Here is a 14,440-nt window from a genome sequence, read left to right as displayed (position 1 = left end):
GATCTCTGTCTTCACTTGGGTTTTTGCTGCAGCAGCTTTGGTGGCCACAGCCTTTGCCGTCTTTGTAGGTTCAGGTTTTGATGCTTTTGTGGGTTTAGGTGTCTTGGTAGCTTCTACTTTGGCAGCTGATTTAGCTGCACTGAACACAGTCTTTTCTATCTTTTCTACTTTAACAACTTTCTCAGTCTTTGATTTTGTAGTGGTTTCAGTTTTAGCCTGATTTGCAGCACTGATGACTTTCTTTTCTACCACAGTGATAACTTTGCCATTGCCATTAGCCTTAGCTTCACCATTGACTTTATTCTCAGCTTTGCCATTAATTTTGACTTTAACCTCTTTAACTTCAATGGTAGTTTTACCATTCCCATTGGCTTTCTTGTCTGCTGTAGCTTTGCCATTACCGTTTCCATTAGCCTTAGACACAACAGTGGCTTTTCCGTTTCCATTGACTTTCTTTTCTGCTGAGGATTTTCCATTTCCATTACCATTGACTTTCTTCTCAATTACAACCTTGCCATTGATCTTGGCCTGAGCTGTAAGCTTAGCTTCAGCTGTAGCTTTGCCATTGCCGTTAGTTTTGGTTATAGCTTCTTTTCCATTGCCATTGGCTTTAGCTGCACCATTTGCTTTCTTCTCAGCAGCTGCTTTACCATTGCCAACTGTCAGCTTAGATTTGACTGCTGCTGTTGGTTTGATCTTAGACAGGAGGATCTCTACTGCAGTGGGCTTTGCCTTGGATGTCTTGGCTGTGGAGGACTTGGAAACTTTGGTGAGCAAAGGAGGCTTGACTACAAGTTTGTATGATCCAGTCCTGGCCGGCTTAGCTGGAGTGGGTTTGGCTTTGACAGGGGTGGTTTTAGTGGGGGCCACTTTTCCATTAAGCGCCTTCTTCTAATATCCGTGATTATTGTTTGGTTGAGATGTTGTTTAGTATGTAAAAGTGCATATTGACAAAGACAGGGAGAGAGAGTGGAGGAAGACAAAGATACATGGAGGGGTTGGGAGGGGGATGAAAAGCACAAACAAGGGATGGACAGAAGGAGAGAGAAAGACAAGAGTGGATGTTTTGAGAAACAATGACATAAAGATGGCTAAGGCTTGGATGATTTACTGAGACTGTACAGGCATTACTGGATACAGCAGAGGATTAATACAAGTTTTAAAATGGGAAACAAAAATACAACTGAAAAAACTACATGTAAAAATCAAAATTCATCAAATCAAAAAAAGACATTTGAGAAATTTCATGTCTTTGACCCAAGTCATTTGGAGCAATTTTTTGCTGATCTCTCCAGTAATGCCATTCCCAATATTAAATGACAAAGCAGCATCTTGGTGCTAATAGGAACTGGAGCCTGTGGTTTGGCAGAGGCACTGAGGGTGTGACTGGTCAGGTAAAGCTGGTGCTGAACTCACACACACACTGCACAGACACACACACACACAAAACGTACACATCACTGATGCACTGACCTGCCGCGCTCATACACACATGCCGTTGATAATGCACTGAGCAGTCCAACTACCAGACAGAGATGGTTGCTGCAGTTCAGCCATGCAAAGGAGGGAGGACAGATGCCAGGCTTGCATGCAAAGGAAAGTTAGTCACATGAAACCACAAAATGAAAACCACTGTGCATGATTAATTATACTTCTCGTGCTGCTACAATGAAAATACATGCAAACTAACACTGTAAACAAACTGACCAAAAAAAAAAAAAATTCACCCAAATAATATAGCGTGGGGAAAACAGGCCATCACCGGTGATATAAACTCCTCACATATGCAATACAGAACAGAAACAGACTTAAAGGAGACAGACTGTGGCATACATGTATGTCATGTATGCCATACAAAGGTCAGATGTACAACCATGAATGCATTTACCAACACAAAAAACATGTGCATTGATATTCCCATGTTGACTGGAAAACTGGTTTGGAAACTGGTGACACAGAAGTACAGTAGGTGCATGCGGTGACATCCTCCAAGACAATCAAGAAATCATGCAAGTAACAAGACAATACAGACACATGCCCCGATCAAATAGCGTTGCAAATCTGTCTAGGTTTTCTGTGAAGCTGAATGGGTGGGGTTTGTCATAAACATGACCGTGCAATGAGTGCTAGAAAATTCAAACAATCACAGGAAAGCGTGTGCAAGTCAAATAACTATGCTGTTCTGCGATCATCTTCTTAAACACCCGCTGGGTGACAAACCCCACCTACCCCGTACACAAAGAATTAATGAAACGTATTTACAAAGACTATTTGACCGAGATGACATAAAGAGAAGGCTGCCCTGCGCTTTCTTATTTGTTTCCTGTGCTAACCTGTATTTCATGTGCTCAGTTTGTCATCAAACACAAAACAATCAGTCATCGTGTAGTTCACTGGTTTGATTTGGTGATATCAGCAAACTCGCACAGTAAAACCAGACGTGATTTTAAGAAACCTCTGTTAACAGTCTTGAAAAATTCTAGGTAAATGTATATATATATATATATTTCAATGTCAGGCTATTTGCTTTTTCTTATGGCATAATTTCATCCAAAATTCTGTGAACATACTGTAGATGTGAGAATGTTTGTGATGCAAATTTAATCTTATTCCTTGTCAGCGTGGAACGGGATGGGATATGTGAAGTAGGAGTGAATACTGGAAAACTGAGTGGAGAAGAATGTGGAAACCAAAAAAAAAAAAAAAGTGTGCATGTGTGTATAACAACACAGCTGCACCTAAACCACCCTAGTGCCCCCACTTGGCCACATCTGAACACACACACATATATGACAACATGTAAATGACATGAGGACAAAAAAAAAAAAAAATCACAAGGAGCAGAGGTAATCCTGTGTGACGGAGATGGTGGAAACGAGGTGGATGTGTGAGAGGTGGATGTGGATTAAAGAAGAGGTGAGATATGATTAAAACAAGGGAGGTATGGAGTGATGAGGGATGAGAGAGGTATATGGAGTGGTAAAAGGGAAAATGCAGATATATTTTAGGGAATATTTACTGTAAATTTAGTTGACACTCAAATATTCAACAAGCTAAACCTACATAATGAATTATTCCTCAGTTATGGCTTTAATACCTCTCTCTCTCATTCTCCTTCCCTTCCACAAACCCAGCTCGTGTTTTCCCTCTCTCTTGCTCCCTCTTTACCTGTAGATCGGGGGCCCCAGGTGGGGGAGAGGGGGGCGCAGAGGAGGAGGGAACGCCTGTTGTTTCCTCATAATAATAGGGGTATTCATGGTCATCCTGCTCCTCATCAAAGTACTGAGAGAGGTGGAGGGATGGAAGAATTGAAAGATGGGAAGGATGGACAGAGAGATGGTTTGGCAGGGGGGGGGGGCATGAAAGCGAGATGAATGGAGGGAGAGGAATTCGTGAAGAGGGGGAGAGTGGATATCCAGGGGGTTACAGAGAAGGGGTGAAGCAGGAAGGGGGGGGGGGGTAAAACATGGTGATAGACAGCAAAGGAGATAATGACAAAATGCAAAGCTTTTATTTTTCCATTCATTAGAGGGAGTCCGTGCCGCTGGTTCAAAGGTGTTGATATTTAAAATGTCGGCACACAGACGACCTCCATGAACAAGAAAAAACAGCAAAAAAAAAAAGAAAAAAAAGGGTGAAGCCAATGAATAAAACCACACTGATTTATATTCATTCAGAAAGCGGTCATCTCAACAGCATCAACATGACAGGGTTTGGGACACAAAGTGTTGGAGCTCTGTACAGTGTCTGACACTCTATACTGACTTAAGATCCGGCATGCATACTTAAAACACAGATCAGGTACTTTGGATGAATGAATGTGGATGACAGTCACTTGCTACTTTTAGCTGCTGGTGTCAGGGAGCTGTCAGCCTCCAGAGATCAGTAACTTTTTGAGAGAAAAACAATGAGGAAGAGCTTGCAAAGCTGATAATACATGTAATGTGCACAACCAGTCTCAGTAAGCAAAGAGGCTCCACCTTAAGCCATCTTCATGCCAAATCCTTATGTTTCTCAATTTAACCAGAAAACCAATCAGAATTTAACTTCGTTTGTTTTATGCACTGAACAAATTCTGTCTTCAGTCCATAGGAGGAAATTGGGGAAGACATTGACGTTGGCTTGTATCATCCTCTTTCCCCTACCTTTCTGTGTTCCACTGCAGCAGAGCAGAAACGAACAGTGGCAACTAGTCCACTGCCGTAACAATTGAAGCTCATGTCTCTCCACAGCGAGGTGCATGAAATGATGGAAACGTGCCCGTTCGTAGAGGTGTGGTTTATGTTATGTTAGGACAAGGCCTCTGCTTTTCTTTAGTTACCTCAGGGACACACAGACTGGGGAGGTGAGGAGGAAAGTGGATGGATACAAACTGTTGCTGATGACGGGGATGCGTGAGGAAGACAGGAAGGGAGAGCAGCACTTTGATGACATCATCAGATGACTTATCATTATCAAACTGAACCTGAGGACTTTTCTTTCATTTTTCTGACCGGTGCACTTATTGTGGCTGTTGTTTTTACTCTCTGATCACATTTTCCTGCGGTGTAGCTTCCCTAATGCAAATTATATTTTACAGACTTAATTTCTTTATGTTTGGAGTGAACTTTACAACGCTCCTCTGAGACGAAACCTGCACATTGGGAGGAGCTTGAAGCAAACATTTTTCTTTAAAGGTGAGATTCCTGACTTAACTGACCCTCTAAATTATTTTTATGTACAAAGAGGCTTCAATCCATTTCCGGTCTCCTTTACCATAGAATACACATGACCATCATTTAGAAAGGAAAAGCCATTCTGCAGTATTTTGGTCTCAAAACTTGCCTTTTCTGTTTTCATTTTTAGCACTCATTTCCCTAAATTCTCAAGATTCCTCCTTCATTTTGTGATTTCCATTTATTTCAAGAAAAAGTTTCTTTTTTAGACTCTTCAGATACAATGAATAGTTTAACAGTTTTCTTTCTCCAAATAAATAAAGTGCCACAGAAAAGGAAAACAAAGTCCACTGATTCAGTTTGGGCCCGCTTCACTGGAGCTACAGATGAGCCTACTATTTAATGACTGAACCGTGTTAGCATAGTGCTAGCAGCCTGACGTTATCTGCTGTGTAACTGATGCTACTCAGGAGTCTTGTAAGTGCTGGTGGATTCATGTGTGTCGGTAGTATTCACTTTGTGTATTCACTGTGAACGACTGAGACCTCATCCTGCAGGAACCTTTCTAAGATGAAGTGAGTGAGTGAAACATAAAAGCTACTTATTGTCGGCTGCGGGAAGGTTTTAAGAAGTTGAACTGTTTCGATTGAAGTTTCATCAGTGCGGAGGAGGAGGAAATGTTGATTGCGTACGTCTGCGTATGAAGTGGTGTTGTGATGGTGTTACTCACGTATGTGTTGGGGTCCTGAGCCTGGGTCTTGGGCAGAGGGGAGTCACAGTCAGGGCTGTAGTGTTCACAGAAGTCATAGGCAGCCTGGGGGTTGGAGGCGATCAGCAGCTGCTGGATGTCTCCCTGTGGAGGAAAAACAAACAGGTGCGTCATTTATCATGAGGCTGAGGGGGAAGTTTTCATCTCAATCAATGCCACCGTTGATGACATGAAGTTGCTACCTTGTGAAGTGAGCACAAAAGTAAGACTGCAGACTGCTACAGTCAGTTTAACCTGACATCAGCCACCCAACCAATATCTGGAAAGTGTGTCCCTTGTTGATTACGTTTATCAAAGCCCTCACCTGGAAAACCTCCTCATCAAGCAGACGGGCTCCGAACACTGTGATGCCATTGGTGTCGACCTCAGCGTTGTTGCCCCGGGGCAGGGGGCGGGTCATCTTCTTCTTGCAGTCCAGCAGCAGAGTCACGTTTTTCTTGGAAACGGAGAAAGCGATGCGATGCCACCTAGAGACGAGGAGGAGGAAGCGAAGGCGAATAAATGTGTAATGTGACGACAGGTCTGATTAAACAGGTGTCTAACCCCAACTCATGTAAACACTCATTCCACACACACTACTCCCAGCCACTCGCACCCACATGACCCCAATCGTGTCATCTCAACCAGTCACAAACTGGTTGTTGCTGGTTACTGACTTGCCATCAGCCAGGTTGACGCCTCTGAACAGCGGGTAGTCCTCGGGGGCTGGCTTGCCGTTCTGGTCCTCGTACAGGAAAACAGGAGAGCGTCCCAGCTCGATGCCCAGCTGCTGGATGCCCTGCTCACTGTAGATGGAGAGGAGGAAGGCCTGGAGACCAGCATGGGCCTTAACCAGAGCCATGATGGAGAAGTTCTCCGGGAAACGACCTGCGGATGAGGGAAGGGAGGAGAGAGACGATGAAAGAAGGGAGGGATTAGATCACAGACTGGCTTGTGGGTATTTCAAATGAGGAGGCAGTAGGAGGGTGTGTAGACTGACCTGGACCTTCCTCCAGGACATTTATTTATCAATGAAAAAAAAAAGGTGAGGAAAGAGAAGACACAAGAGATAGCTTTCAAGCGGGACAGATGAACAAGTGGTGACTGGTGAAGGGAGAGAACGGAGAAGTAGTGCAGGGTGAGAGAGGGAGAATAAAATGTGAAAAAAGACACTAGTGATGATCTTAAAGTGATGAAAGTCAGAGATCTGTGTCAGGATTAACTGATATCCAGAGTCCCGTGTGAAGCTGCCATAGATGACGAGGACACGTAATAACAGGTGGGCGCAGCTGGAGAAGGAAGGCTGAACCTCAGAGAGTGAGCTGAAAATCAGCTTCCACTTTTGAGGATTTTTCTTCACAGCCACATAAGTGCTACTCTCTCTTGTCTCTCCTCACTCCCGGGTGTCAGAGACAGCATTCTACACTTAATTTGTTATGGCTCTCCCGCACAGTTTAACTCAGCCCCCGCAGCGCAACACATAATTATACTTAAAATATCCCAGGAGCAATCTAGCATGGGGCACAACAGCCTCACTAAACTCCAGAGAGCTCAGCTTGAAATACATCCAAACATAAAGAGCAACCTGTAAAGGTAATTACAGGTCTCTGCACTCTGGAATTCAACGTAAATATTAAACCCTGCTGTAAGTTAATGTACTCCACAGGAACGTTCACGTCTTTCAATTTGTCTCCTCTTTCCTGAGCAAACTCTCCTGCTGTCAAAATAAAACAGATAATAAATCTCCATATGCTATAAAAAGAGTTGTATGTTCATAATTCTGTAGACAATTATATACTGTACCACTCCATTTGGTTGAGGTATTTTCATGGTAGGAGTTAATTTGATCAGTATTGGACTGTTCATGGAAACTGCTCCATGGTAATGTCTCATGTTAACTAATGGATGCCTGCAAGATAATAAGAAACTAGTATTTTCCATTCTAGAAACCTGAGGCACATTTACACTACACTACAGTAGACGCACAACACTGTTTAACATTAAAGAAACTTTCTGTTGGTTTGGTTGGTTCTTTACCAAAATAAAACTACAATATAAATACTTTAATTTCAGACATGATCAGACTTCCTGTATTAATTTGGGGGAAAAAAATTACATCTCCATGGAAGCAGCAAGATGTGATCACAACCTGTGAAAACCTGGGAACAAATCTGAAAAAAATGTATTTCAATTATTTTTTATAGTAGCAGTATACTATGTATTACTAAGCATAGCCTGCCATTTGCTCTCTTAAAAAGGCCTGGCTATTCAGTCAGGTGATTTACATTAAAACTGTTTCATAAACCAAACTCATTATGACATTGGTTATATCTAATATTTAAAGGAAAGTTCAGTCTAATCATGAACAGGTAAACTACTCAGTCTGTGAACAGCTGAGCTTCCTTAAGTCTGAGAAAATGACTCTAACTTTTTTGAATCTGTCTATCAGGCCCGCAACAATAAGACAAAAAAAATAAAATAAGACAAACATGAAACTTAGATTTTCAATTTACAATAACAATGACCAAACAACCTTATGCCAATCTAAAGAGCGGTCTCTCCAAACACTCAAACAACCTGACGCCGGGTCCAGCTGAAGCCTACCTGAGAAGAGCTGCTTGGTGGGGGCAGAGATCTGGGCCTTCTTGGTGATGCGGTAAGCATGGTCGGGGCTGCCGGAGCGACGGGATGTGCAGAAGCCGGGGACTTTCTTCACACCCTCAGGGAGAGAGGGAACCTGCAGAGCCCGCAACACGTCCACTGGGTCTGAGGGGACAGAGAGAGAGAAGCAAGAGGAGAGACTTGTCATTATAGGTATGTATTTCAACAAACATCCCGTTAGAAGCGTTGCTCTGCACGTGACACTGCATTTTAATTCAGCGAGTGAACAAGCCCAGGAAATCATGGAATGATACACCTGTGAATTACACATGTTCATCACTGATCTCACTTGTTTCTGATGCTGTTAAATAATGGAAACCAAAGACACAACATCTAACATGTGAGTCCTGCTTCCACACACAGTGTCTGATTCCTCTTCTGGGCAAATAAGGCAAATCTGGGATCTTTGGAAACAAATTAAACCGATGAGACCTGTGTATTTCTGCAGGAATATAAAACTGATTAACAAAACAATTTATTAATTACACTGCAACAGGTTTCAAATATTTTTCTGGTGATTTCACCATCATCTTCTCTCATCTTCTCATTATGAAAGACTTTTTAAAAGCTTACTCCTAAACTTCTGTAATGTAGTAGTGACAGTCTGATCTTTCTCTGCACACATTCTTTGCATCAAAGAAAGTTTAATCTCGGAAGTGGAACTTAAATGTTCCAGCGGCATTAATTGCGATATAGGAGCAGGTATGTGTGATGTCCACAACGGATAGCACTGTACATGTAGGCATGATTTATCAGAGGAAGCACTGTGCCAGAGCAAATGGGCAACGGGCCAAGCCGCATATATGAACCACAGCGGAGCAGGTACAGTAAGGCTCAGTTTAAATCAGAGCGGAGACAGGGAACGCTATTCTGCTCACATTTATCAAGCCGCTGAAACAAGTGGCTGTTGAAGTGACAGTGCTGAGTCAACACACACACACACACACACACCTGATGTGCAGTACGCAGCCTAACATCACATAAACAAATCTACACAAACGCACACACACACACACACACACACAGAAACAGACTCTGTACCACCAGTTTCACATCCTGCCTCCAGTTTCACACGCTGAGGTCAAACAGTCTGTTCCTCCGCCCTCGGTCTGCGCTGCGGTTTACCTGGTCGGCTTTCTCACATTGCTCAAAGGCACTGAGTCAGTCCGTGGACTTCAGCTTTTAACTCTGTCAGCTCCCATGCTGCAACCAATACTGTACCGTAAAACAACGTGGATAAAAGGTTTTGCTCGTGTTATTAAATTCATTTCCCTAAAACGAGCTACTGAGCAGCTGATGGAAATGAAGAGGAGCAACACCGCAGAGGGAGAGGGGGAAGGAAAAAAGTGTTTGGGAAACAAACGTCCTGAAGGAACAGATCATTTTAGACATCATTTACACTTAGTTTGACATTCAGCACTTATTTTACCACCTCAAATGTCTAATTACTCACATGATCTGACTTGCAGAGGAGTATTTTGGTAAAATGCAGTGCTTAGGGAATGAGATGCCTGTTGAAACAGCAGCAGATCTGTGACAAAGGTCAAAGGTTAGGCTCAGCCTTGCTGCATGTTGTTTTATACATGTCCAAATCCTGCCTGTTGAGATAATTAGTTATTCAAAACTTGGCTGTTCAGTGTGTCTCTGGTGAAATGTTAACACGGCTCTGCATGATTAAAAAAAAACAACAACTTCTTTTCCTGTGGCTGCTGAGACGCAGAGACGTTGGTTACTCTGCTGTCTCATTCAAGATGGAACGACAAATTTCCCTTAATGCGAATTCTGCCGTGGTTTCAACACTTTTGTAGCCTGAGAACCCGAACCAGATGTAATCAAAAAGCCTACCTTACACAGTTACAACATCTTGCTGGATCCCCATGGCTTATACGTGAGGCAGCTATAAAGTTTAAAGTTTTCAACAAACACCCAGTAGTCACATTTTCCTGAACCTTATCCTCCCTCGGTCTTGGCTCGTCTTCCTGTGTTTGAGGTGCACCAGAGAGCTAACTCTGCTGTTAACAGCCAATTAAATTCATTTACAGCCAGCCCTGCTGTGGCGCTTCTCATAATAAACTTACGGTGGCAGTGATGCATTGCTCGGGTAAAAAACTGCAGAACGGATGAAAAGATTAAAAGCAAACCTTCCTTTGATGCAGTCTATGAAGTTACACCTTTGTTTTCATTTTTCCATTTAACAGCCACAATAATCATCTGCCAGGGGCTTAAAAAAAAAAAAAAGCATCATATTTAAAAAGAAATCATGTAATCGTGCCCATCTCAGCATGTTTAAAAAAGCACAATAGAGAATATAACAGCATGGCACTAGATATGAGGGATTCCTTTACCACTTGAGCCACTACTGCTGAATATGTGACCTACTGGGACATTGAGGAGTGTGAAGTAGGAAGCCACCAACAGTGTGCAACGCTAGGGGCTAATGCTGATGCTAATGAAAACACCATCATCTCCTGTCACACACACACGGACCCACAGTCTGAGACTCAGATCGCTCTATAATAAAAAAACATAAACTGGCTTGATCGTATTATGAATCTGACAGCACTGCATCATAACACCATCTGAATGTGCTTAATCACTAAATTGGCCTCCACTGTTGTGTTTCTGTGTGTTTTTGCCCTAAAATCACAGTGATCCCATCGGCGGTGCGGGTGTTTAGGTGACACCCAGTGTCTCAGAATTACCGGTTAGTCAAACTGGCCCACAGATGGTTATATTTATTCAGACAGAGCAAATGGTGCGTTAATATTGCCTCAGGGTGTCTGGACCACAGTCCATTAACGTCACTCTACACCGGAGAGAGAAAGAGGGAGAGGAGGGAGAGATGGAGCGAACAAAGACTGGAGAGAAGAGGAGGGTGTATGAGCAACGTGCACTGTAAGGGGGAGGGAAAGTGAGAGGTAGATTGAGCGGTATTGTGATGCTACATTAACCACCCAAAACAGAAACTTCCCTAAAAACAACAGCTTGAAGTCGGAAATGAACCGAGCGGAGAGATTAGTTAGTGAGAAGCAGAAAAGAGAGAAACGGGTCAAAACAGAAGTATGAGGAGGACAAGATGAAAAGAGAGAGAGAGAGAGAGAGAGAGAGAAATGAAGAGTGAGGGGGAGGAAGACAGATATTTATGGTTCTCTTTTAAAATTCTATATGATTTTCCACACATCAAAGTCTTGACTGGACGTGTGGGTTTTACAGAACACGTTATAATATTTAAAAAATGGACAGAACAAAAAAACAGGTTTCTTGCTTTTCCAGATTTGTGTGAAATTTTTTTTTTGTGACTTTTGTAGAGCCGCACAGGAATGCTGGGAATGAGACAGAGAAAGAGGAAGAGGGAGGAAAGGCAGAGGGCGAGTGAGAGCGGTTCAGGCAAATGTGGAGTGTGTGTGTGTGTGTGTGTGTGTGTGTGTGTGTGTGTGTGTGTGTGTGTGTGTGTGTGTGTGTTTTCGGGGGGTCAGGCAGTGACAGTAGACAGCGTGGTTCTGTGATGGCAGGATACTGGATCAGATTGCAGCCCGAGCTCCCCCAGTACGCCCAGTACAATGTGCCGCTCTGTTCTCCGCTGCCTGACCAGCTCACATCTGCAGCCGGGGCCCTTCCTGCCTGGAGGACCACAATCACGACGAAAAAAAACACACCCACAAAAACAACACGCAGGGCCGCAGAGGTAACACACTCACACAGCCCTGGCAGGGAAAAGTGCACCGATACACCTCGCGAGACGAGGAGTGGCAAATATGAAACTGGACAAGGTAGGAAAACAGACTGCCGCGGGGCACAAACTCCCTTTATTCTTCCTCTTCCCGCTCCGTCGGCCTTTCAGGCCGTAAGCGCTCACAGATGGCCGCGGCCTTTTGATGTGAACGCTGCCCAGTTACACCGCTGTCATTGAGACAGGAAACAGGGCTCTCAGGCACGTGAGGGAAGTTACGACCAGTGCTGTAGGTAAAGATTACAGTAGCCCATACAGTTATACCTGCTGACAGCTGCACTGGCTAAAGTCCAGTGAAAGAGACCCTCAGGACATTTGACACTGACAACCAGACTAATGTTCGTCTACCTTATGTTGAAGATTATACTTGATTGTATCTTAAATTACTCTATTATTGTACTGGGCAGACTCTTGTATAATCCTCCTGGTGTTTCCTTTCTGAGGCCTCTTTAGATTTTTATCTCATGGATTTATTTCAACATAAACAACTAAACTAAACTAAACTAAACTAAACTAAACTAAATTAAACTAAACTAAACTAAACTAAACTAAACTAAACTAAACTAAATTAAACTAAACTAAACTAAACTAAACTAAACTAAACTAAACTAAATTAAACTAAACTAAACTAAACTAAACTAAACTAAACTAAACTCTTCACCACTGGAGACAGTGATTGTGAGATGAGGTGTGCAGCCATATCTAAGTTGATGAATCATGTCGCAATATAATTCTGATGCTCAATGAAAACCTCACATCACTATTCAGAAACCTACAGGCGAAGTGACTTGAGTTCATAAACATACTTTGTCTATTCTGGTTTTCTATTTAATCCTTCAATTGATGTAACACATACAGCCACTAAAAACTGGGGTTGAACCCACATGGAATAATGAGATGCTGTGTGGTGTATAATGGAGCACTGTACTGCGGTGTGGATGCATTTCTTTTTTTTTTTCAACAGGTGCCCCATGACTGAAACAATCCTGTCACTGTTCCACTCTAACCCGCTCGCTTCCACACAACCACAACTGACCAAACATGCGGACCACCAGCTTATTACAGACCTGATAGGAAACATATGTGATGCTGGGGTTAGCAGTCACACTGTAAACTGAGGTGCGCTGCCTGAACTGCGACATGTTCCAGGGATGTTTGGATTATTTGAGTTCCCCTCAGCCGCCACTAGATGGAGCTAAAGCTGGTTTAATTAACGTGGTGACGGGCGGCACTGTGAAGAGAGGCACAGTCAAAGTCTGTTAAAGGGCTGGAGACACATGATGTTACACACACACGCACACGCACACAGGTGTTTACATGTACACACACTGTACAAACAGACACACACTCACGGGAAAGATAAACAATGCTCATGCTTACTGAAGGAGTAGATATTAAGCAGAGTCTACACTCTGTCAACTAACAACTTGACTAACGCGACACACACACGCACACACACACACACACTCTGCTGTGTGAACACAAAGCAGCTGCACACACACATTAGAACCTGCTCAGTGAAGGAGTCCAGCTTGTTGTTTCTCTCTTAACGCCACCATGGTACATTAAATAACTTATTATTAATCATAGGAATGGGGCTTCAATTAATTCATATTTTCATTATCAATTAATCTGCAAATTATTTTCTCTATTCATTGATAATCGATTAATTGGCTAATTAATGCAGCTCTAAATAGGAACAAGGGACTCCTGTTAGGGCGAGCATACAGTTAGTGTACGTACCGTACACACACACCTGGGTCATACTATCACTGCAGACCTGTGAGGGGACAACTGTGGGACTCTCAGCTCTAGTCTTAGATGCTCTCTGCAATCATTTCTGTGTGTGTGTGTGTGTGTGTGTGTGCGTGCATGTGCACCCTTTCCTCCTCTGGTACGACTGTGCCAAATACCAGACACACACTCCAGCTGACACGTTGACCCCTCACCTCTCACCTTTACACAACGACCACGTTGTTAGACACACAGTTTAAGAGGGATGTGCAATATTGACTAGGGATTGCACACCATCCACACACACACACACACACACACACACACACACACACACACACACACACACACACACACCACAACACACACACACAAATTCACACAATTTTCCAAAAAAAAGCATCATAAATCACAAAAAGACAAATATAAAACTAATTTCAAAACTGAAAACCATGAACTTGAACTCCAGTCATTCCTCAGTCACCAGCTGTGTCCCCGTCCACCCAGCTGACCACGACGGCCAGGAGTATGAGCACAGTCCTGACTGCAGGTTATAATTTCCTGAATGGGGCTCTATAGTTACGATTTATTTATAATGTCTTGTGTACACAGACAGAAAATCCATTATGAGTACCCATGCTGTCAAAGGAGGATAGTAGAATTTACATTATTTATACAGCATAAAATGTTTTTCTTTCTGTTTTTGGGCAGATTAATTATCATGTGGATGTTGACACCATGTGACCATGTGACCATGTCTGTCTGGCAGCTCAGCAAGGAACAAGACCAACACAGAACTGTCCTTTGTGCTTCGTGAATCTCAGTAAGTCCTGATCTAGGTGTGAGAGGGGTGGTGGGGGTGGGCTGGGCGGAGGGTGGAGGTGGGGGGTGTGGAGGCATTTTAATGACAGT

At 43.2% G+C, this 14,440-nt stretch overlaps 1 protein-coding gene across 1 annotated transcript in view; it reads right to left on the bottom strand.

Moving 5' to 3' along the window:
* Positions 1-8,212, bottom strand: part of LOC111239435 (collagen alpha-2(XI) chain-like) — a 30,934-nt gene extending 22,722 nt beyond the window's left edge. The window contains exons 1-5 of the mRNA XM_022769319.1: positions 8,008-8,212; positions 6,081-6,291; positions 5,729-5,891; positions 5,386-5,508; positions 3,177-3,282 (exon numbers count right to left, since the gene is read on the bottom strand). Of these exons, the coding sequence (XP_022625040.1) occupies positions 3,177-3,282; positions 5,386-5,508; positions 5,729-5,891; positions 6,081-6,291; positions 8,008-8,212 (808 nt within the window). The remainder of the gene's footprint in view (positions 1-3,176; positions 3,283-5,385; positions 5,509-5,728; positions 5,892-6,080; positions 6,292-8,007) is intronic.
* Between the last annotated feature and the right edge of the window lie 6,228 nt (positions 8,213-14,440).

This window comes from Seriola dumerili, unplaced genomic scaffold (genome assembly GCF_002260705.1).
Source record: "Seriola dumerili isolate Sdu_G_001 unplaced genomic scaffold, Sdu_1.0 BDQW01002667.1, whole genome shotgun sequence".
In the NCBI taxonomy this organism is placed as follows: Eukaryota; Metazoa; Chordata; class Actinopteri; order Carangiformes; family Carangidae; genus Seriola; species Seriola dumerili.
Note: the sequence above shows the minus strand (reverse complement) of the source record. Positions and strands in the feature narration are given on the sequence as shown.